Here is a 25,632-nt window from a genome sequence, read left to right on the forward strand (position 1 = left end):
TTAAAAAAAGGTTTATAATGGCCGAATATCAAATTTTTAAAGATATTCATTGTTTCATGGACCTGTATCCTGGTATTTTGCTGATTGTGTGTGTTTGAGGAACATTTCATTTTAACCTTTAGCCAGCTTTAAGTGACAACTGATTCTTACCATGCTAATAGACTTAAGTCATGCCAAGATCAGCTGGCATATCTTTGACTTTGGTGTGTCTGTTTGTTACTCAGTCATTACATATTTTGAAATTTTCCCTAAAAAAATGATGTTATGATTTTGTCCAGATTGAAAGCTGTACTAGTCAATTTAAGATATTGTAGCAGGGTACTTAGTGTTTAAGCTTAGTACTGTTGTAAGATCTAGGGGAGAAGAATATCACATACATCAGATACAAAATGTATTGAATTGAGAAGTGTTTCAATTCACAGTCTTCCCAGACAATTTATATATTTTGTGACCTCTTATTGTCATTCTAAATCATAAATCTAAATTTTCGTGCTGTTGGCTTATAATTGACACTAATAGATAAGTTCAGTCAATTTTTCAGGATAATGATAGTACCCCGTTAGTTGGACGTAGGGAAAAAAGAGATTTTGAGATTTATTATCAATTGTGATGTGCAAATTATTAAAAAGATTTCTTATATATATATAATTATACGTATATAATACTTGGGAATTATCATAAAAAAAACAACAATCCCACTGGCCTTTACTAAATTAAAGCTGACTGGCAGCATTTTTTTTCTTCATCTTTTTTATCTCTTAAATTTTGTACCAGACATTCAAGCCATTGTTTAGTATAGCTTATAAGAATGTGTCTTGTCATATGGAATGTGTGTATATTTGCCAACAGACAACCCATGTTCCGAAAAGAGGTGCGAGACCTACCAGCTGTGCGTTATTGACCGCCTCGGTCAGGCATCGTGTATATGTCCATCACCATGCCAACAGTTGTTAAATCCGGTGTGCAGTAGCGATGGTGTGACATATGATAACGAATGTGAACTGCGGCGCCAGGCTTGTATCAGGCATGCAAGGATATATGTTGCTCATACGGGACCCTGTGGTAGGCTCATTGTGAAATCATTTCATTTCATAGGTGCATAATAAAGTCATTCGAATCAAAAGTAACAAAGCCGTTTAAAAAGTAAGACAGACGAATGTGCCTATTTCTTTGATTGTCTCTTATATTTTGACATGAATTGTATCATTATTATAATAAACAGGTTATTAAAAAGAACTATTCTAGAAATGCGATGAATTACCTTTCATACATTTATAATTTTGTTGAATAGACCAGGGACTGATATATTTTTATGGTCATAAAGTTGGGATAGGGCTATAGAGTAGGGTGCTAGAACTTAATGTATAACATAGGGGCCTGTGTTCACATTTTTATTAAAACTCTCATTATCTTAATGACATTGCCTCAAGTATGTTCCCATGGTGCAGAATTTCATAATATCTCAATTCCAATATATAGCTTGATATTTTTATTACAATTATATCCATAGATCACCAATGAAAAATGATGATTTCACAACTTCTTTTCAACCCAAGCACATTATTGAATTTTATGAAAATTGCTATTTATATGATATTTGGCAGTCAAGAAAAATCAGTATTATAACAGTTTAAATGATTATTTATTTTATTTTTGACCTTTCAAAGAGTTAAACAGATATAGTCTGCTACAAGTCATGACCTTTTGTATGAAGGTCATCAAAATAACCTTCAGTGTTTAAGGTCATAATTATATACTTTCATTTTTTAAATGCGATTATCTGTAAGGTACTGTTGTTAAATTGGATTAACTACTAAAGTTCTGAAAGTTTGATTGATTAAAAATTTATTTAAATGCAATGACCTAATTAAGGTCATATGAACTTTAGGGTGAAAGTCACTTAGAGGTAATCTGTTACTTTGGTTTGTGACTTGCATCAACTGAAATTGTAATTTACATTTTTCTTGGCTGCTATTTTATTTTGAATTTATTAATATATTAATATATTCATTGTAAATTGTTCCATGTATTGTAATATTGTATTTTTGTGGTGAAAAGTGACCTATCGTTTAGATGCACCTCTTGTAAATTTTCCGTCAGCAAAAAAGTTTTTTAGATTAATTTATTTACTTATATATATGTAATGGATGTATGAACAGTATTCAACAGCAACTTAAACTGACTTCTGTTCACTCATTTGAGGGAGTATTACCACATTTGACAAAATAGAAACTTAAAAGTAACAGCAATAAAAGATCAAGGAATGTGTAAATATAAGTTTAGTGTACTTGCAATTCTGTACATTGTAATTCTGTACATTTTGTACACTATCATAATGTTTAAGAGCCTGCATCGCAATTAAGAGCTGCCTCCATTCATAAACAACCTTCAAAAAATAAGAAATTATCACTTAGAATTATCACTTAGAATTTATTTGAAAGAAGTTTCATCATTTTTGGATCAAATCACACATAGATTGCGATAAATTATCAATAAATTTGTACATTTATAGTTAACAAATTACTCACTTATCAGCCAAATTAGGGGGAATAAAACGGTTGAAAAAATGAAAGTTTAACTGTGCATTGATTAAAAAAATAAAATTTTGCAACAGGTTAAAATAATACCAGAATAATAGTGCCAAAACTTTAATAAGTTGTAATTTCCAGGAGCAAAACATAATTTTACGAATCATTTAGTTTCAGTGGTGTAATTTAATCTTTTGATAATATTCTACCAATGTATTTTCAAAAATGTGGCTAGCTTTACACTGAACTAATACAAAACATGCCAGCGAGATTTACCATGAGAAATTAATTTAAATATGTGACAGCTTTTCTTGTGCTCCAGCTAAAATATGTTAATTTGATCTAGAACAAGAATTTTTTGAAGATAGATGTATTAAAATGCCTACACATTTTGGTTTTGTTTGTGGGTTTGATTTAATATCTTGATACACACGCAGAAAAAAGAAATTGTATCAAAATTGTCTTAAAAAAAATTATGCAAGTTAAATTTTTTAATGTTACAAGTAAAAATGGTTAATAAATGCTCAAGTTCCTGTTTGGATGTACTTTCTGTATTATTTTATTCTCTTAATTTTTATGTGCCTGAAAGAATTTCGGGCATATTATGTTATACCCCCTGGCGTCCGTCCGTCCGTTAGCAATTTGGTTCCCGGAGCATAACTTTAGTTCCATTTGGCCCACAATATTCAAACTTCATAGGATGATTGCCCATATTGGGTAGAAGACCCCTATTGATTTTGGGGTCACAAGGTCAAAGGTCAAGGTCACTATGACCTTAAAACTGAAAACAGTTTCTGGAGCATAACTTAAGTTCCATTTGGCCCACAGTGTTCAAACTTCATAGGATGATTGTCCATATTGGGTAGAAGACCCCTATTGATTTTGGAGTCACAAGGTCAAAGGTCAAGGTCACTATGACCTTAAAACTGAAAACAGTTTCCGGAGCATAACTTAAGTTTCATTTGGCCCACAGTGTTCACACTTCATAGGATGATTGTCCATATTGGGTAGAAGACCCCTATTGATTTTGGGGTCACAAGGTCAAAGGTCAAGGTCACTATTACCTTAAAACTAAAAACAGTTTCCGGAGCATAACTTAAGTTCTATTTGGCCCACAGTGTTCAAACTTCATAGGATGATTGTCAATATTGAGTATAAGACCCCTATTGATTTTGGGGTCACAAGGTCAAAGGTCAAGTTCACTATTACTTAGAAATTGAAAACAGTTTCTTGAGCATAACTTATGTTCCATTTGGCCCACAATATTCAAACTTCATAGGATGGTTGTCCATATCGGGTAGAAGACCCCTATTGACTTTGGGGTTACAAGGTCAAAGGTCAAGGTCACTATTACTTAGAAATTGAAAACATTTTCTTGAGCATAACTTTTGTTCCATTTGGCCCACAATATTCAAACTTTATAGGATGATTGTCCATATTGGGTAGAAGACCCCTATTGATTTTGGGGTCACAAGGTCAAAGGTCAAGGTTACTATTACCTTAGAACTGAAAACAGTTTCAGGGGCATAACTTAAGTTCCATTTGGACCACAATATTGAAACTTCAAAGGAGGATTGTTATTTGAAGGAGGTAATACTTTATCTAATTCCCATGTCTTACAAATGTTTCATCTTAATTTAAAAAAAAATCACTTTCGGGCATATAATGCTCCGCCTAGCGGTGCTCTTGTTAAGACTTGGCTGATAAAGTGGGTACTTTAAATTTGTTATTTTTATATTTATTAATAGTCATTTCTTTGACATAAATTATAAAGTGGAAAATGCTTTCTCAAAATGACAATTGTCATTTTTCAGGTTTGACTTGAATGATGGCAGTTCTGAAAGCGGTGTAGCTCTTATAGAATGAAAATTCACACTTCCTTCCACCCGTCACGTCATAGTAGGTCAACCCCTATCACTAGAAATTTTGGACGAGGATTTGGACATGCAATGGTGTCCTATTTATTGTGACTTTGTCAAAGACTGAACCCATGTTTTATATTCACACAAGGATAATTTTGTGGATTGACTTCATCAAAAAAATACAGAAATTTCATAAAGTTGTACGCAATTATATCAGTACAGTGATTTATTGAACTTTTGAGTTCCTTAAAATAACTTTGCAAATCATCGATTTGATCTGATCATTAATTTTTAGGACTCGAAAGAGTCCCATTAATCATGTATATAAAGTATCTCATAATGTTTGTGCAATTATAATAACATGCTGTAATAAATTTTTGTAATAGACTTTTCAGCAATTTATTGAATTTCTTAGTTCCTGAATAACTGCGCAAATCATCAATCGTCAGCAAAATTTAATCTGAATTTTTAGGACTCAAAAGAGTCCCATTCATTGTGCATAATTAGTATTAATTACGGTATAAAGTATCTCATAATTTTTGTGCATAACATACTATAATAAATTTTTGGAATAGACTTTTTTTGTGTCGCCTTGAAAAAGGCGACCAATAGGGGTTACTTTTGTCGGTGGCGTCGTCTGGTGTCGGAGTCGGCATCCCCTTAAGCTTGTCCGGAGCATAAGTCAGTCATTATAAGTCGGATTGACTTCAAACTTGGAATGCATGCTTCTTATAATGACCCAAAGTGCAGTGCACAAGAACCAGTACTCTGCACTTCCTAATTTTTGAGTCATTGCCCTTTGTTAATTTTCATACTTTATTTTGTCTGGGCCATTTCTCTTAATGTATAACAGCTATGGACTTGAAACTTCATAGGATGATAGATCTCATTAAGAAAAAGTGCAGTGTATAAGAAACGGTAACTCTGCATTTCTTATTTTTTAAGTTATTGCACTTTGGTAATTTTCATACTTTATTTTTGTCCAGGCCATTTCTCCTAAAGTATAAAAGATATGGACTTGAAACTTCATAGGATGATAGATCTCATTAAGAAAAAGTGCAGTGCACAAGAATCGGTACTCTGCATTTCTTACTTTTTGAGTTATTGCCCTTTGTTAATTTTCATACTTCATTTTTGTCCAGGCTATTTCTCCTAAAGTATAAAAGCTATGGACATGAAACTTCAAAGGATGATAGATCTCATTAAGAAAAAGTGCAGTGCACAAGAACGGGTACTCTGCATTTCTCAGTTTTTTAAGTTATTGCCCTTTGTTAATTTTCATACTTTATTTTTGTCCTGGCCATTTCTCCTAAAGTATAAAAGCTATGGACTTGAAACTTTATAGGATGATCGATCTCATTAAGATGAAGTGCAGTGCACAAGAACTGGTACTCTGCATTTGTTATTTTTTGAGTTATTGCCCTTTGTTAATTTTTATACTTTATTTTTGTCCAGGCCATTTCTCTTAAATTAAAGAAGCTATAGACTTGAAAGTTGAAACTTCATAGGATGATATATCTTATTGATAAGAAGTGCAGTGCATAGAAACTGCTGCTCTGCACTTCTTATTTTGTGAGTTATTGCCCTTTGTTGTGCCTCCACTTTAGTGGCGGGCATTTAGATTTACCCTTGTCCGTCCGTCCGTTCACTTTTGTGTCGCACGTAACTCAAAAAGTATTTGACCTACAGTCATGAAACTTTACAGGAATGTTGATCAGCATGTGTAGTTGTGCACCTGGGTATTTTCGTCAAGATATTTTAAGTATTTTTAGAGTTATTGCCCTTGACTTAGTAAAATTTTGCAATTTTCAACTTGTGTCGCATGTAACTCAAAAAGGATTTGACCTAGAGTCAAGAAACTTTACAGGAATGTTGATCAGCATGTGTAGTTGTGCACCTGGGTATTTTTGTCTGGATTTATTTAGTATTTTTAGAGTTATTGCCCTTGACTTAGAAAAGTTTTGCAATTTTCAACTTGTGTCGCATGTAACTCAAAAAGTATTTGAAATAGAGTCATTAAACCTTATGGGAAGGTTGCTCAGCATATTTAGTTTTGCACCTGGGGTTTTGCTTGTGGATTTATCCAGTATTTGTAGAGTTATTACCCTTGACTTAGTAATGTTGTACTTATGCACCTTGGGGTTTGCTCGTGGATTTATTCAGTATTTGTAAACTTTCTTGCCCTTTAATTAGTAAAAGATTTTTAGTTTTCAATAAATATTTGCTCTAGAGTCATAAGATTGACAGAAGAGTGGCGCGGTGGGGGCATCCGTATCCTATAGACACATTTCTAGTTAATTTTCATTTTTCATTTTTGTCCTGGCCATTTCTCCTAAACTATATTGTTCACAAGGCGACACATCCGACTCCCGGAGTTCTAGTTTTAATTTTAATTTCATTTTCTTCCATAGGATATGAATATAATATTTTCCCTTTCTTAAAATATCAGGAAGACTAAACCATCTTTTTTAGTAACAACAAAGTAAAGAAAATATGTCTTAACAATTACGGTCTTATATTATGTTAGGAGAAAATGGATTGATGTTGTGTGAGTGACTAATAGACTCTCACACTCCAAGAATGATGGATCTCTCTCATTATGTCTGAGTGCTCTTCAGTCTAGGAGGTTTTCTTAGAGAGCTCTTTAAGATGGAGACCTGAATATTATATATATTATATCTAGGACACTCTTCAATGTGAAGTTGAAAACAATAGCTAGAAAAGCAGTTCTTTGTTAATTCTTCTAGTGACAGTGAATTAATTTGTGATGATTTTTAATGATGAAGAAAAAAACGTAGATTATATACAATCAAGTTATCTAAATGTTTTTTTCCTGAGGCTAAGGCTCACATGAACTGTTGGCAATGGTCACATGACTCACATTCAATGTTGCAGCATGTTCACAATAGGTTCATCTCAATATTCATGGACATTCAATCTGGATGAGTCCATTTTGTCATCTTTAGGAAAATTTCATAATATTTACTGACTGAGTTAGCCAACAGTGCAAACATGATGATAAGACAGCATGCACTGACTGATATTCAGTCTTTCCTTAGGTCGCATGGGTAAAATTTGTCGCCACCAGTAGACCAAGGATTGATATCTTGGTTGTAAATTAGATGGAGCAGAAAGAGAATTTTCAAACATAGTCAGTCTGTAGGGATTCTAAGATGTCACAAAGATAGAAAGAGCTGTACAAAGTTACATACATGAAAGTTAAAATCTATATATATATGTACAAATCAATGAGTTTTATTTTTCGCAGAATCTTGTGCCTCGTGAGACATCCTCAGATAAACTCCCATTAAATTCTTGAATTTTCACAGAGAATAGAAGAAAAATCAATCTTAGTTGATATTTTGCATTTTATTGTAGATTTAGTTATCAATATGATAAAATGTGGAAGGGGATATAAGTGTGGGGTCAGCACCAAGTTAGCAAGCACAATAATAATTTGTTGATCTTCTGAGGGTCCACTTAATACTAGATGTGTTCCAAGATTTCTTATTGGTTCGCAGCTCTTAAAATATTATGTTTGTTTGTAAGACTAAGACATTATATAAATCAGTGTTTGAAACATAAATTACTGGTATAATTTGTAATTTCAAACACTGAGGTTTGCTCAAGGGACACTGTGTCAGTCCCTACAAATTTAAAATTTTAGACATTTAAAATATGATTGCTGTGTTCAGTGACCATTTGTCTTGCCTTGTTAAACTTTATTCATATATTTTTTGTACATGTTCAATATGTATTGTGTTTGGGTGCCGTATCCAACTATCCTTTGAACATAAATGTTTTGCCTATTGGATAAAATAGGATATAAAATCATTCTGTTTTTTTTTTTTTTTTTTTTTTTCTAGACATTCAACCTACTGCTAATTGTCTTAAACATATCTGCCATGTCTGTTACAAGTAAAACAATATTAATTATCTGGACCATTTTTCCCCCTGACATTTGACGACCCAAATTATCAATGTTATAGTGTTCTACTTAGAAGCAGAAATTAAAAGAAATTTACACACAGTAAACATACATGTGAACTTTTTTTGATGAAACAAGTGGGAGATTTTTGAATTTACAATACACAAAGAAGAAAGTTCTGACATCAAAAATAGGGAATTTTTTTTAATTGAATGTGCAAATACCCCTCATTTTAAGAAAAAGTATTTGAAAATAATTATGGCTGCAGAAAGTGGGAGTCTCCGCTAAAAGTGGGAGAGTTCACATGTATGACATGCTGTGGGCAAATTTTCCTTAGAAAGAAATGAATCATAAGTAGTATTTAAAAGTGCCTCTTAGGATCTTGTTTGTTGTACTATTTTTAAAGATGGTGGGGTAATTTATGTTGTTACATGAATATGGCAAGAAAAAAATCTCTTAAAACAATCGATGAAATCTGCTTGAGAACAAGTATATTATTTTACGTCAGCAAAATTTACATAATGCTTAATATTGTAATAGTATTCAAAATTTCTGATCCAATTCCATGTACAATTTCATTATTCAGTTTTGTACAATATTTTTGGTTTTGATATCATGAACTATATCATGACTGATTCATATACAAGTTTCCTGGATCAGTATTATGTAAAAATTATTATTTCAGCATTGTGCACAATGCAAACAATTTTGTTAAATCACATCAACAGATTACCAGAATATTTTTCCTTTATTTAAAGGAACGAAGGCTAAATTTTCTTACCTTTCTGTTTAACTTTGCAAAGTTCAGTGATTTTTTGCCTTACAGACTGTTACAAATAACATCTGCCCAGAGAAAAAGACTTTGATAAAAGCAAAGACACTGATAGAAATAAACGAAAACAACCCCAGAAAAATCAATTTCGGTTTTCTTGTTTCTCTCTATTATCTTGTAATATAGTAGACATTATCAGCTATTTATAGTGTATAAATTTCCTACATTTATTGTAGACTGCCATAATTATATAGCTATTGGCACAAGCAAACACACACAGGATTTCAGTCTGCTTATCTAATAAGGGGCAAAAAGCACAGATTTCACAGTCTGCACAGGGGAAATATTATATGCCATTAGTATGCCAGCTCTTAATAGGAATTTTCTGTTATAGGTTTCCATATTATGTCTGTCTAGTGGAGCTTTTAATATTCTGCAAATGGACTCCAGGTTTTTTCGCTCTTGATTTATGGGAATATAAATAAGTCTAGCTTTCAGTGCATTAAATCTGCAGACTAATATTGTTCACAGTAATAGAAGTAACAAAGCAGAGGCATTTCATAGTCTGTAAGTTTAAATAGAACTGCTTTAAAAGGGCACTTAACCTTCATAATACACCATTACTTCTTTAAAATGTCTTAGGCTCCAAAAAACATGTTAGGCCAGTCATGTTTGAGTGTGCAGGACACATTCTGCTGCTGTCTCCACTCAAGATGAAGAACATTATGCCAGGCAGTTTGTGCCCCCACTCTTTGAAATACTAAACTATTTTAAACTATGCTCATATGTTCTACCTTGAAATATATTAGGAAAAATGGACATACATGTACATTACTAAATATTCTATGTAATAGAGATGATGGGATTATAAATCACTCCTGTGTTTTAAAATACATATTGTCACTCAGGGTTTTCATTATTTATTAACAAATTGACTATCCATATCAGTGGTTGAAATGCTGTTAAAATTAGTAGTATTTTCAGCTTGTAGATTGAAATATCCCTTTTGACCCTTGGCATCAATTCTTTCTGTAGGCGCATCTGTTGCCTCAGATAGAAATGAAAACCCTCTTCACTTAAATGATAAGACAATTTCTTGACCCGTCTATGATAAATGTGTCCATTATAGAAAAAAGAACCATCTAGAAATTATGCAAATGAAAAAGACATAGGATTGGGAAAGAAAACTAATAGTTTTACATAATTATGTAGATGCATATTATACTGCAAGGACAAAAATGTCAGATATAACTGATTATTATGATGATTATGTTAATTATAAGTTTGCATTCTCAATGGTACATCTTTTTTATTTGAATTGAAGTAATTTCCAGATGCTAACACTTTTCCCAAAAGGGAAAACATTCTTTACATATAAGGAAACCTTATTTAAGAAAACAAATCACATTATTACATGAGTGGCTGGATAGATGGGCATTGCAATTTTTTTTTCTGTGCTCGATCATCTTTTCATACATTTCTCAAGGGATAACAACTGAAAAAAAAGTAGAGGTATTGTTATATAGTCCAGTGGCAGCGTTAGCAAACTTGTACCTTGATTATAGCTTTTTTAGTTCTTTAAATGTATTATCTTCATACTTGGCCAAAACAACCCTTGGGTGAAGACCTATCAATAGACCAGACTAACCTTGACCTTCATCCATGAATGACCTTCAAGGTCAAATTTCCAATGTGACAGACCTATTAAAATTATAAATAAGAAATGTTAAGATTTGTTCAAATGTTTCTTTGTTTGCTTTTAGAAAAAGTAAAAAGTAAAGCGTTGCCCCTGCCCAGCGGTGGCTCTTGTTTTACATAATTATAATGCCACCATGACTTATTGCCCTGGCATATATCATTGGGATTTTGTGATCTGATTGCTTTTGGCAGAATAATGCCCCATTGATTTTCAACTTGACTATTTTAAAATTGGTAAATTTATTGTAATCACAAAGGTGTTGGCATCATACTTGATAAAGTTTTGCGTGCAAGTTTGTAATACAATAATATCTCCAAAACCCAAGAAGGCAACAGGTTGAAACTTCGCACACTTATTTTAGAGCATAATAGAAGGTCACTGTCTAAGGCCTATAACTCTAACATGAAATTGTCAGAATTATGACCCTTTTTAAATTAATTTTCTAAACTGAGAATAGTCAAGTACACTCTCCTGCCAAAGCTGTCCTACCAACGGCTCTTGTTTTTACTCCACATTGCGTATGAATATGTATTGGATTTTGCTTGGTGACATATGAAATAACTTTACAATACTTTAAATTGAGTTTGCTTATTTTTAGAATCACATACAATCAATCTACCTTATGTCAGGGTCTTTCAAATTCTATTTGAAAGACCCTGCTTATGTGTTATCATTAATCAGTTTAATGAGATATCTAGTTGGCTGGCTTAACTCCATAGGGTAGGGAGAGCATCAGATTTGTTATCCAGGTTAGTCTGGTTCAGTCCCTTGGAGAGATGATATTTCTCAGTGAGTCTCATATTTATTTGTTTCTTGCTGCTTGTTCAAAAATCATGTGAGACATTCACAGATTAGAATTACTAGTTAGTTGTTCTAGCTTAAAGGCTGGTGAGGTGGTCCAACTGCAGAGATATGTGTATGACTAATCAGCATAATCATAAAATGCCAAACAAACATAATCAGATACTTTCCGGATGGAAGTTACTAGCCGATGGAAGTAATTTCCTGCGTGTATTTGTCAGTGTTTTCTAAATGGTAGTTATTTCTAAACTAATGTATTTTCTATAGATTACATTGCGTATCGATATCAAAGATTTTTCCAGCAACTTATTGTCATGTGCAATTTTGTCAGATTTGCAGTCTCTGACAGGAAGTTATTTTTTATTTCACATTGGCTATTTTATTCAGATTTTTTACCAGTAAAGAACTTTTTTTAAAGCAGCATGCCTCCAGCTTTAAGCTAATTTTCATGAACATTTTGAGATTGTATTAAAAAGTGGAATACTTTTAAATGAACACAGAAAGTAATGAACACATTGCAAATAGCACTTTCAGTTCAGATACTTCATCAAATAAATTTATTTTTAAAAAAGCCCTTAGTATGTTAATCTGATGAAGTAGAAATATTTTACTAATACAATACTGCAAAATCAGTAATTCATCACATGTGACATGTACATTTTTACTTTATTTGTTAATAATTTTACTTCTCCTAAAATCTTAGTGCATTTTCATGGAGGTTGATTTTCTTGAAATATTTGGCTCACTTAGAGGCTATGCAGTAGAGGTGTAACGATTCATCGATGCATCGATGCATCGCGATCTGCCCTGTCCAAGATGTATGCATCGTAATGAATATATAAATTCCAATATATCAGGATGCAATACATATTTCACCACCCGATGCATCGATATAGCGGGAAAGTATCGCAATACACAAATAGTAATGGTAAAATGAAAAATACCTTTAATCCTTAAGTAAAAAGTAAAAATCCTTAAATAAAAAGTAATGTAAATTGTTGAAAAATCAAAACTTGAAAATAAGTTATAATAACAAGTTGAAGAGTTTATTGTTTTGTTATTGTAATAGTTTTATATTACATTCGTAATTATTCTGTGAACAAATTACCAAGTTTTTATATAGATATAAAGACTGGAAGTCAGTATTGTGATACGTATTGCATCGCAACATAAGAATCGCTATATGCATCACATTTAATATCAAAGTATGCAATACATATCGTGAATCGCATCATTTGGAAATGCAAGTATCGTGATATGTATCGTGACAGAAAAAAATGGCAATGCACAGCCCTACTATGCAGCTTTAAGCGTACATTATTATAGTGACTATGATTTTAATTCATTACAGGGTATTGCTGAAAGCCAATTTATCCATACATTTGCCAGACTATCGTTTGATGGAAATTTTATTTTTCATTTGTAATTTTTTTTTCCAGATTATAAGGTTGATTCTAAGTCTTTTATACAGGAAATTATTTTAAGCAAATTTGTGTAACATTAATAAAAAGTTACATTATTTTTCAGAATTTGCGGTTATCAAGCCATTGTATATATTTTGTTACAAAAGGGTAGTGAATACCCGAAACTTGTTCCAGCGTTTTCAAGTGTTCCTCTCATATTATTTACTGTTGTCATATATATTTTGTACAGTCTATTATTACAGAAATTATTTCAAATCAGTTGATGCCTACTTTTGTCTGAGATTATCCCTAAATGGTGTTTTTTGTCATTTGTACACTTCTTTTCTCTTCCAGATGATGCTGCTTCAAATGATTTTATGCATTTATTGATCTTATCATAATTATGCAATTTTAGGAAATTATTTCAAGCCAATTTATGTGTATATTTGTCAGATTATTTTCCAGAGGATCAGGGACCTTGTTTGGAAAGAAAATGTACTTATGATGCCGACTGTATTGTACAAGATGGAAGATCAAGGTGTGTGTGTCCTAACTGCAGTTCTGAGCCCTATGATCCAGTAAGTGAACTCTTTAAGATAGATAAATTCACTGTTTCATTCTGGTCACATTTGTGGCTTAGTGAGTAAGCCTGGCTAAATGCCCCTTGCCACTGTTAGTTCAAATCCTGATTCTCTCATGTGAGGGCGCTATCAAGCTACCTTCGGAACGTCAGTGGTTCTACTCAGGTGCCCTTTTATGCCTGAAATAATGCATGGAAGGGCACCTGAGGTCTTCCTCCACTAGTTAAGTTGGAAAAGTCGCTATATTATCTATACTGTGTTGGTGCGACATATAAAACCCAACAAAAAGATCAGACTGAGAGTTATAAACAGTATGTACCCTGCTGAATTTCTTAAATGGATTTGACAAACCTCCATTTTCAGAACTGTCTGTTAAAAGTTTTTGTGCATATCAAGATGATAATTTGAAGTTGGTCAGCCAACAGTATAGAGCCTGGATGTTTTTTGCTAATCTTTAACAAAAGTCCCAATAAAACTGAAATTCTGGATATCAAAACATAAACATATTTGCTGGAGTTCATTCCAGTATGGTATCAGACATACATTTCCTTGTCAAATTTTAATGTATTTTTAATGCATTTGCATTGGCTGGATTAAATAATTGTGCACAATTCAAAATACAATGCCAAAAGAGCATGAAGGAGGTTTTAAAAGGTACCAAATATTCCAAATTAATAGATTTTAGGACGCAAAATTTCCCAAGCTAGACATGATCCTTTTTTCCTAAGGCATGGAAAAGGCCTGTTATATAATAATATAGATGATTGTTTAGGTCATTGAAATTCTGCACAAATTTCAGATGTGTGGCAACAATGGAATAACCTACGAGAATGATTGCGAAAGACGACAAGAAAATTGTCAACGTATGCAAGTAACACAAGTTGAACACAGAGGTCATTGTAGTAAGTGGCTTGGATATTTGAGCTGCGTCACAACAAAACCAACATAATGGGTTTGCAACCAACATGGATCCATACCAGCCTGCGCATCCGCACAGTCTGATCAGGATCCATGCTGTTTGCTGTCAGTTTCTCTACTTGTTAAGGGTTTGTAAGTGAACAGCATGGATCCTGATCAGACTGCACGGATGTGCAGGCTGGTCTGGATCCATGCTGGTCGCAAAGCCATTATGTTGGTTTTGTCGTGGCTTGGATATTTTTTTATATACCAGATGTACTGTTATCTTGCTTTACTCTTGCTCCTTTTGCAATTTATCTATACCTAAATAGAAATAGAAAACAAACTGTAGTAATACTTTGCCAATTTGTACTTTGAAAACATCAATGGTAATATTTTGTTACATCTTTTGCAGCAAAATTGGACAATTAAAATGTAGCTTTCCAAGTAATACAATTGTATTTGTGGTACTGTAATAAAAGTTACGTTAATAAGTTAAAAGTTTGCTTTTTTATATTTTTTCTATATTTATTTTGCTACTCAGTTCATCAGATGTAAACTATCTTTATGTAATACAGTGAAAATCTTTTTTTAAATGCCACATTTATTAAGTATGTTTGAAAAATGAATACTGATTTAAGATTAATTATATTTTCTTCAAAACATGACAATCCTATCATCAATTTTAGTATATCTTTGCAATGAGCTACCAAAAAGCATGCATGGCAGTATAAAACGAAATATTACAATGTTGCTTTTCTTTCTTTTTTTTCTCATCAGTCTGGCTTTTATATCATCAATCATGAACTTGCTTAATTATGTAATGAATTTTCTCTGCTTTTAATTTGGAACAGTCAATTATGGCTATCCAAATTTCGATATTAAAGTACAAAAAATGAGATTCCAGCAGTATAAAGTCTGATGAGACCTCATGGCTGTGCTGGTTGGTCTGATCTAGCTCTATACTGGTGGCAAAAGCTTAGAACCACTTTCTGTTCAAGGCAGATTAAGAGCTAAGAATTAGTTTTAATTTAGATGATAAGGTTTGGCTTAAAGGCCCATTATGCCCATGAATAGCTTTTATTTTTATTTCTAAAAAAGGCTTTTTATATTTACTGTTTCTGTTAAAGTTTCCAAAAAGTTACTCATTAGCCAATTACCTGAATTGTGATTTTGCTTCTATATATATCGCTTTCTTGGAATTAGAACAGTTATAGATATTTAGTATTTTCAAATTGTATCTAAGTCAATTTACTGCTTTGTGTTCATTTTGATACTTTTATGACATTAAAGTTTCACATGAGCAGGTAAAAAGCATCAACCATTATTTAAACAGTTTGTCGCTTTCTAAAGAAGGAAAAAATTATACGTTTCTGAGGCGTTAGTTGAATGCGTATTCTAACAATTGATCAGACGTAATCTGTAATAAATGAAATTGTATCCTTCACAAATTTTAATAAGTTTAACTTATTGGAACAAGGTTGTATCTGAAATAGGCCAAATTAATAATCATGGTGTTTTTCTGTGCAAAATAGATATTTTACTGTATAAAATAGATATTTTACTAGCTGTACATAAAATGTGTTTTATCATTTATTTAAAAGATTCCATTGTTTCAGCAGTAGAATGTCTGTTTTAAAATATTTTATAAATAATAAAGCCCTCATAATAATTTGAAAAAAAATTAAAATAAACGTTGTTATATACAAGCATTGCAAACAAATACTGTAATTATTGTAGAATGATTTTTTGCGAAAATTGAATTGTGGTAAAGTTTGTACCTTAGCAATTATCTTTTACATCTATATTTGAAATTTATTTCAATAAGTTTTAATGAAAGCTTTTTGCTCTCTTACAGAAAACATAGAATGAATTCCTTATTTAAATCAATCAAACATTGATATTAAGTACATGTATATTTAAATCTTTTACATTCTTATTTTATTTAAAAGGTGTTTATCCTTTAAATTTTACATGCTCTTCTTTGTATGGAGGATTTAAAAAAATCCATTTGCCACGTACCGTCCAACCATTTTTCTAAAATCTGAAATGTTCAAACTATACTTTTAGCGACAGATGTAAAATATTTCTCCTTAAACTCTAGTTTTCCTATAGAGTTATGCTATAGGTAAGTTCCACATTGAGACTCCTTAAACATAAAAATATTACAAATGTGTTACAGTGGATTGTACGCTCGACAACAATTTTTGCAAGTACTACTCCACGTGCGAAACATCAGACGGCCTCCCTAGATGTGTATGCCCCACCAACTGTACACAGGTGATAGCACAATAAAAACCTTACTTCTGCACCTTCTTTTTAGACTCTCTCAAAACACATGGCTTTTCCCCCCGTTTTTCTTCTCAGATTTTCTTCTAATGGACTTGGTTCTGTTTTAAATTAAAAATTTCTATTGTAAATTTTTAGAGATTTCAGATTGGGTTATGTAGATTGCGCAGTGTGATTTGCAGATATTGTTTAAGATTAAGCAAAAGACTCTGACAAAGGCTAAGCTTGCAAGCGATTGAACATTTAACATCTCCATTCACCAAGATATTATAGTTTAAATTGAGCCCCACATTAGGATCAAGAGCATGTTTTCTTTGTGTTACACCAGTACTGGTTGGTTAGCCCAGGAAATTGACTTGGAACTGATATATGTTATTTGAATTATATGTTTAAACTAAAGATTGCATTGCGATAATAGGTCAAAGAATTCAAGCCAATTCAAGAACATGAATAATAGCTTAAAAACTCCCACAACAATCAAACATTGAAAATTTACTTCCTAATTTGTTGATTTTAAATTTTACCATTTCAATTAATACATATATAGTTTTAAGATGGTGTAGAAATTTTGTATTCTTTAATTTTCACTTTACTCTGCTATAATTCTTTTTGTTTCATTTTCTTTAGAAATTGTTTTCTTATTGTAGTCTTTACTCCTGTAAAAATCATTTGAGTTAGATAGTGATTGATCTTTATTCTTTGCTTCTCTAAGAATTCACTTTTCACTTCATCTGTTTAACCATGTTTATTTTCCTTTCAACAATTTTTATTGTATTCTTTGCTCTTCTAAAAATCTGTTGATTCAGAATTTAAGATTGGTCTTTCTTTACATCTATTTGTCTGTATTTAGTTACCTTTGAATAATTCTTTTTGTATTCTTTGCTCTTCTAAAAATCTGTTGAGTTAAATTTGATTATTATTGATCTCTCTTTACATCTTTCAGTTAAGTTTCCTTTTGAACAATCTTTTTGCATTCTTTGCTCTTCTAAGAATCCCTTGAGTTAGATTGGATTATTATTGATCTCTCTTCACATCTTTTTGTCTGAGTTTGGTTCCATTTGAATAATTCTTATTGTATTATTTGGTTTTCTAAGAAACTGTTGAGTTAGATTGGATCATAATTGATCTCTCTTTTTATCTTTTTGTCTGTGATGACTTCCTTTTAAACAATTCTTATTGTATTCTTTGCTTTTCTAAGAACTTTTGGGTTAGATTGGATTATTGTTGATCTCTACATCTATTTGTCTGTGTTTAGTTCCCTTTGAACAATTCTTTTTTGTATTCTTTGCTCTTCTAAGAATCAATTGAGTTAGGTTGTTATTCTCTGAACTTCTATTTGTCTGTTTTAAGTTTCCTTTGTATTCTTTGCTCTTCCTTTAGAAAAAGATGAGTAATCTCTCTGTAAATCTTCTTGTCTGCTATTTTTTTCTTTATTTTATTCCATTCTTTGATGTATTCTTTGCTCTTCAAAAAATTTAGTGAGTGATTGTTTTGTCTGTGCATCTGTTTGTCTATCTCTATTTTCCTTAAAAATTTCTTGTTTTATTCTTTGCTCTTCTAAAAATCAGTTGAGTTAGATATTCACTGAAGACTCTTTAAATTTGTTTGTTTTTAATTTCTTTAAACCATTGGTATTGTATATTCATTCCTCTTTTAAGAGCAAAATGAGTTAAATAGTGATTGTTTTCTATATATAAGTGTATTTATTTTTAATTTCCCTTTTAACAATTCTTAATGAATCTTTGCTTTAAGTTACAAAGTGGTTGTGGTGTCTGTACATCTGTTTGTCTAATTTAAGTTTCCTAAAGCAGCATATGTTCAAACTCCTTAAATACTTGGCTTTCCATAAATATGGTTAGAAAATGATTAGTTCAAAAATATTTATGCATAATCATTAGTATATATTTCCAAAAGATTCCAGATACATAATACTTTTGATGAGCATAATAATGGTTCTTTTTTTATAGTTTTAACTATGCCAATTATTATGTCAACATGTGTAAACTATGCCAATTATTATGCCAACACGTGTATATGCTCATTATGTGTTGGTGTACATTGCAGTCTATAACAAAAGTGTGTGGTACAGATGGTAACACATATAACAATGATTGTGAACTGATGGTCGCGTCTTGTAAGAACAGGAAACACATTTTACTGCATAGATTCGGAGATTGTGGTTAGCATAAATTCCTTTACATTAATTTAATTCTTATTTAAATACATTTACATTATTGAACATTAGGACATTTTTAACCCTTAGTTTTCATTTAACTGCCAGAATGTGATAAAAGACATATTGCTTATTTAATTGAAGGTCCACAGGTCATTTGTACAAGGTGCTTGAATGCCTAAACCCTTGACCTACTGAAGTTTTGTTTAATGGTCTTGTCCTACTTAAAATTTGGAATAGCTCATTATTCTGGGATTTCTTTTTCAAATTTCAAATATTACAATTTTTTTTTCAAGTTGGCAGGATAGAGTCTGGTTACTGACATGCACTGTTATGAAGGCTGGTCTTGCTCAGTTCTGGTGGCAAAAGCTGCCTGGCTCAATACTTGTGGCAATTGCTGGCCTAGTAGAATACTGGTGACAAGGGCTAGCCTGGTTCAGTATTTGTAGCAATGGCTAGCTTTGCTCAACACTGGTGGCAATGGCTAGCCTGCCTCAATACTGCTGGCAAAGGCTGGCCTGGCTCAGTATTTGTATTAATGGCTAGATTTGCTCAATACTGGTGGCAATGGCTAGCTTTACTCAATACTGGTGGCAATGGTTAGCCTGGCTCAATACTACTGGCAAAGGCTGGCCTGGCTCAGTATTTGTAGCAATTGCTAGCTTTACTCAATACTTGTGGCAATGGCTAGCCTGGTTCAGTATTTGTAGCAAGCTTGGCCTGACTCAATGCTTGTGGCAAAGGCTGGCCTGGCTTAATACTGGTGGCAAATGCTGGTCTGGCTCAATACTGATGGCAAAGGCTGGCCTGGCTCAGTACTGGTGGCAAAGGCTGGTCTGGCTCAGCACTGGTGGCAAAGGCTGGCCTGGCTCAGTACTGGTGGCAAAGGCTGGCCCGGCTCAATACTGGTAGCAAAGGCTTACCTGGCTCAGTACTGGTGGCTAAGGCTGGCCTTGATCAGTACTGGTTGCAAAGATTGGCCTGGCTTAGTACTTGGTGACCAAGGCAGGCCTGGCTCAATACTGGTGTCAAAGGTGGCTCAGTACTTGGTGGAAAATACAGGCCTTGCTCAATACTTGTGGCAAAAACAGGCGGCTTGGCTCAATACTTATGTCAAAGGCTGGCCCACTCAATACAGGTGGCAATGGCTGGTCAAGCTCAATTTTGGTGACAAAGGCTGGCCTGGCTCAGTACTTGGTGGCAAAGGCAGTCTGGCTCAATACTGGTGTCAAAGGTTGGCATGGCTCAGTACTGGTGGCAAATGTTGGCCTGGCTCAGTACTGGTGTCAAAGGCTGGCCTGGCTCAGTACTGGTGGCAAAGGCTGGCCTGGCTCAATACTGGTGACAAAGGCTGGCTTAATACTAATGGAAAAGACTGGCCTGGCTCAGTACTGGTGGCAAAGGCTGGCTTAATACTAATGGAAAAGACTGGCCTGGCTCAGTACTGGTGGCAAAGGCTGGCCTGGCTCAATACTGTGGCAATGGCTGGTCTGGCTCAATTTTTATGACAAAGACAGCCCTGGCTCAATACTGGTTACAAAGGCTGGTCTGGCTCAATATTGGTGGCAAAGGCTTGTTCAGTACTAATGGTAATGTCTGGCCCGCTCAGTATGGATGGAAAAGGCTAGCCTGGCTCAGCACTGATGGCAAAGGTTGGCCTGGCTCAGCACTGATGGCAAAGGTTGGCCTGGCTCAGCACTGATGGCAAAGGTTGGCCTGGCTCAGTACTTGTAGCAAGGCTGTCCTGGCAGAATAATTTTGTCAAAAGCTGCCCTGGCTCAATACTGGTATCAAAGATTGGCCTTGTGACTCATTACTGATGGCAATGGCTGGTCTGACTCAGTGCTTGTGGCAAAGGTTGGTATGGCTCAGTACCAGTGGCAAAGGCTGGCTTCCAATATCAGTTTTAGGGGATATCACAATGAAATTTTTTTATTCAGTCAGCAGTATTATGACTGAAAACTGTGCATGCTGTCCTGGCTCTATACTGTCAAAAGCTAGTTACTTCTGATTCCAGCAGGGTTAATGAGGTCATTGGTATCTTAGCAGAAAAGAGTGTAATAGTAAAATGAAATAAACTAAAAGCTGCTTGTTCACACACTGCTATGTAAAACATAAAATTTGCTCAAATTTTGATACACTAGTACGTGCACAATTTTAGATAGATTTTAAGATACATATTTAGTAATAAGCTTCTGTTTCATTAAAATAATTCAATATAGATTCCCCCAAAAATTCAAAGAGGAATCATTGTCCTTTTTGAAAATGAGTAAACCGTATTTTACTATTCATTTGCAAAATTTAAATACATTAACAATGTTGATTTTTTCCCCTGTATATTGCTGTATAAAGCTTTAAACTTTCAATGTGTGTCACTTATTCATTGAAACCCCCGACACCTTCCAACAAAACATATATTATATAAGTTGTATGATACCAAACATAGATAGGAATGAATATATACAGGTTCCATGACACAAAATATTTCAAGTTGTAGCATACAAAAGACAAAAATACGAAAGAGAAATTATACAAGTTGTAAGGTACAAAATGGATATAGAGAAATAAATTACAAGTTGTGTGATAAGAAATGATACAAGTTGTATGATACAAAACAGATAGAGGAAACAATACAAGTTATAACATACAAAAACAAATAAAAAAAATAGCACAAGTTGTGTGACACAAGTTAGATAAACAAATAATGCAAGTTGTATGATACAGGACAAGTAAAGGAAATAATACAAGTTATAAAACACAAAACAGATACAGGAGATAATACAAGTTGTATGATACAAGATAGATAAAGAAATAATACAAGTTGTATGATACAAAAACGGATACAAGAGATAATACAATTTGTATGATACAAGATAGACAAAGAAATAATACAAATTGTATGATACAAAACAGATGCAGGAGATAATACAAATAATTATTAACGTACAAAACAGATGAAAACAATAAAATGGTTTGTTACTTCATAGTGGACCTTGGTTACTTAGTCTTCTTAAAATGCTGAATATCTTTTTTTACCTGCAAATTTATGTTTATAATTATAACCAATTATAATAATTTTAAGTCATATGTGATTGAAAGAATTTAAGTTTTTAAGCATTTTAAAGGTACAAACTTTACCATTATTGTTTTTCTTTAGATAAACAATTTGAAGATAATTCAGACTAGTCTCGTGTGTGCTTCATTGACTAATCTTTTTATTTCTTGCAGTGCCTGTTATAACAACATTAAAATCCCATATACAGTATCACCAACTTTGTTTTCATTAACTTCCTATTTTACTTTCATAGTATAAAGATTATGTCATAAAGTTTGATGCGAAATCTGTGAAAAAAATTCCGAAAATATTCTGCAGTTTGTGAACAGGTAGCTTTTGTTCATGTACATACAGGATCTTAACCTTTAACCTACTGAAATTCTTAATTAATACCCCCCTAAATAGCTTTGCAAGTTAACATTTTTGGAACTGTTCATTATCAAGTTTGAGAATATGAAATTGAAAATTTAAAGTTAAGTCCGACAACAGTTTTAGGCCTGGCCAGACTGCAAGGATGTACTGGCTTGGGCCAAGTTGCTCTTGTGCTGGTGACAATTAAAAGCAGTCTTGCATTACTAATTCAAAGGGTTAAAATGTATGTATATACTGCTATAAATACAATTTATATTGGTAAATTTTACAAGATATTCATTTTGATTGAATAGTTGATTAAAATTTTGCCCCCACTACTAGATTTGCCCTTGTCTGTCCAGTCTGCTGCCCTGCAGACTGTCACTCTGTCTGTCGATTAGCAAAAACTTTTAAATGTGGCGGCATCCATGTCCTTAGGGACACATTTCTAGTTTATTGCCTAGATTGTATTATGCTTCATGTTTGTTAACTTACCTGTTATATTATATACCTGTTAATCAAAAGGTGAATGGTAGTACTTAAATGTAACACACATTTTTCCTTACAGAGAACTGTAATGGTGTTCAGTGTAAATATGGAGCAGACTGTGTCCATGGCACTTGTGTTTGCCCCCAGGTTTGTCCTCATGACTACCAGTCTGTCTGTGCCAGTGATGAGAAAACCTACAGAAATGCCTGCGAGATGAGGAAAGAAGCATGCCGATTGAATAAGGAATTAGAAATAGTAAAGAGTGGCGAATGTCATGAGAATGAAATATCTGGGTCAGGAGGTAAATGAACGGATTGGTGATAGGTTTTGCATTTGATCATATATATTTTTTAAGTTGACAATATACATGTATAATCTTCATAACTCAAAGGCAATTTCTAGAACATGTGATTAAGATTTATGATCACATATCCCATCTTCATAAGTGAGGCACAGTTTTACTTAACTCACCATCAAGGTCATGGTCACATGATCCTTAAAATTTCAGGCAATTTCTATAAGACACCACCAGAGTAAATAGCCACAAATCCCATCATCAAAAATTGAGGGAATATTTCATGAGGAAATGCATCCGTTTCTTTAGAATAAATGTTAAGGCAATATTTCATGTGGAATTCATCAGTTTCTTTGGAATAAATGTTAGATCTCAGGCAAAATTAAAAATTTTATTACTTTCATTGCCATAAAAATGTCAGTGCTTTTAGAAAGAAGCTCAAGTTTCTGATCTTCAGTCACAGAGCTGTGAAGGAAAGTTTTTAGGTTTTGTAAATTCAATTCCGTTTTCCATTATTCAAGAAAATGTCATTAAGTTCTCTCAGATGTAAATGTCACCCTCATAATGACATTAGGCCATGCTTATTTTACAAAATCAATAGAAATGTGCCAAAAAGTTAACATATTAATTCTTTGAGAGTGAAATACAGTGTAAAATTAGTTCATGCAAATTTCTTTGCTGAAACACTTATGATGTCACAGGGGCTTTAATATTTTTAATGCTTGTGGTATTAACTATTATTTCTTAATTCATGAACCAAAATTTATGAATTTAATATGACTTTATGAGTAACTCTGAGTGACTTGAAAATCCATTTATAGGGGAAAACCTTGCATTTATTTTTTAAAAACCTTGTTTTATGTTTTATAAAGAATTATAAAGATTATTTGACCTTCAAAAGAAAAAACACGTCAGTAGCAAGTATTTTGCAAAAATGCATTTATATATTGCCATAATTGATAACCATTCAAAAGTGTTATAAATCAAATTTATAATATTGCACAATTGCCTTTTTTTGAATTCTGTGTATAAAATGAAAATAAATAATAATCATAGATTTGCAGTACAGTTCTGTATACAACTGAATTATTAGCATTGTGATTAGCCAATCAAAAATGATGTTACAAATGTGCAGTATTATAAATTTTAAATTTCTTTTTTTTTGTATTATATGTAGTTTTCTGTTATTTGAACCACCAAATAAATGTAAGCCTCACAGTGTTTACATTGTCATATACATGTATATATAAGTATTGTATATTTGTTGTAAAAAATTCTATTCGCAATATTCTAATGCAATTGCTTTGCTAAATTTCTACAGATATGTGGTTTTCCCTTGGGAAAATCCAGTTTTGCCAAGAAAAAGAAACTATTCTTTCTTAGTATTTCTTTTTGCTAATACATTATCAATATCACCATAATAATGATTACGTAAGTGTTTATTAACTGTGTGTTACGGATGTATTTCTATTACCATCTTATAAATTACAAATGTTTGGTAATTTTTCAATATACACTTGAACTTACCATCTTTTGACTTGAAGAAGAAATGCAATGTTGACAGTAAATATGTCTGCTACACAAAAAATATATTAATTATAAAGTTCACATTTGAAGCGCCATGCAAGCATGTCGAAAATGTTAAATATGTCAAAAATAAAGTGTTCCAGGCTTACTAAATTCTTTTCATTACAATTGTATGGTAATTGGCAAATAATTCTAATGCAGTGGGAAAACAATAAATTATTATATTTTTAATGCTTATATCTATTTTTTATGAAAAAAATAACATAATGGTTTTGAAATTGTCAATGTGTAAAATTTAAGATATTTTAATGTAAATACAATTCTTCAAGTTACGTTTTTCACCTTTTCATATTTTCACCTTTTTTACCTCTGAAGTAAAGCCGTTTCATTCTGTAAGACTTATATATTTTTCTGAAATAATAAAGTATTTTCACAAGACCTTTTTCATTCTTATACAGTCTAACTTGCCCATGCGACCACGTGTATTAAGCGACTTTTGTCTTAAACGACCACTTAAAATTCCCCCCGATAATTTTCTCTCTACATCTTTAATGTATTAAGCGACTTTTGCTCAACGCGACCAGTGACCGCTAATTAGTCACACAATTGAGATCAATCTTTTCATTAAACGACCACTTTTACCTGTCAAGTAATTGTGTTTTTAGAGAACGCCACCTCGTAATGTCACAAGTGTCAACAATCAAAACACAACAAATAAACGTGTGAAAAACTCTATTTCCCAAACCGTATTAGCGTATGCAAATGAAGTTAAGTATACCCGTGACGTGTATTATCCAATAATATCGGATAAACAATGCACCGCTCCGCCCCTACTGAGATGGTGTATACGCTTCGCTTGTTGACATTTAGACTGCATTGAATTGACCTTGAACTTGATCAGCAATTAAATTAATCGTAACAATTAGATGTAGTTTGTTTATTTCAAATGGAAAAATGCACAACAGAAAACATCTTCACTAAT

The 25,632-nt window shown here is 32.7% G+C and overlaps 1 protein-coding gene across 14 annotated transcripts in view; it reads left to right on the forward strand.

Moving 5' to 3' along the window:
- The window catches only part of LOC132748391 (agrin-like), a 232,091-nt gene that overhangs the window by 165,134 nt on the left and 41,325 nt on the right, over window positions 1–25,632 (forward strand). For 11 of the 14 annotated variants that reach the window (XM_060737983.1, XM_060737982.1, XM_060737977.1 and 8 more), the window contains 6 exons: window positions 850–1,062; window positions 13,459–13,571; window positions 14,374–14,476; window positions 16,654–16,751; window positions 18,825–18,939; window positions 22,908–23,129. In XM_060737983.1, coding sequence (XP_060593966.1) covers window positions 850–1,062; window positions 13,459–13,571; window positions 14,374–14,476; window positions 16,654–16,751; window positions 18,825–18,939; window positions 22,908–23,129 — 864 coding nt within the window. Of the gene's footprint in view, window positions 1–849; window positions 1,063–13,446; window positions 13,572–14,373; window positions 14,477–16,653; window positions 16,752–18,824; window positions 18,940–22,907; window positions 23,130–25,632 lie in introns of all 14 variants that reach the window. The other 3 variants (XM_060737987.1, XM_060737988.1, XM_060737984.1) reach the window with 3 other exon arrangements.

Source organism: Ruditapes philippinarum, unplaced genomic scaffold (assembly GCF_026571515.1).
Source record: "Ruditapes philippinarum isolate M1 unplaced genomic scaffold, ASM2657151v2 ctg1310_1_1_1_1, whole genome shotgun sequence".
In the NCBI taxonomy this organism is placed as follows: domain Eukaryota; kingdom Metazoa; phylum Mollusca; class Bivalvia; order Venerida; family Veneridae; genus Ruditapes; species Ruditapes philippinarum.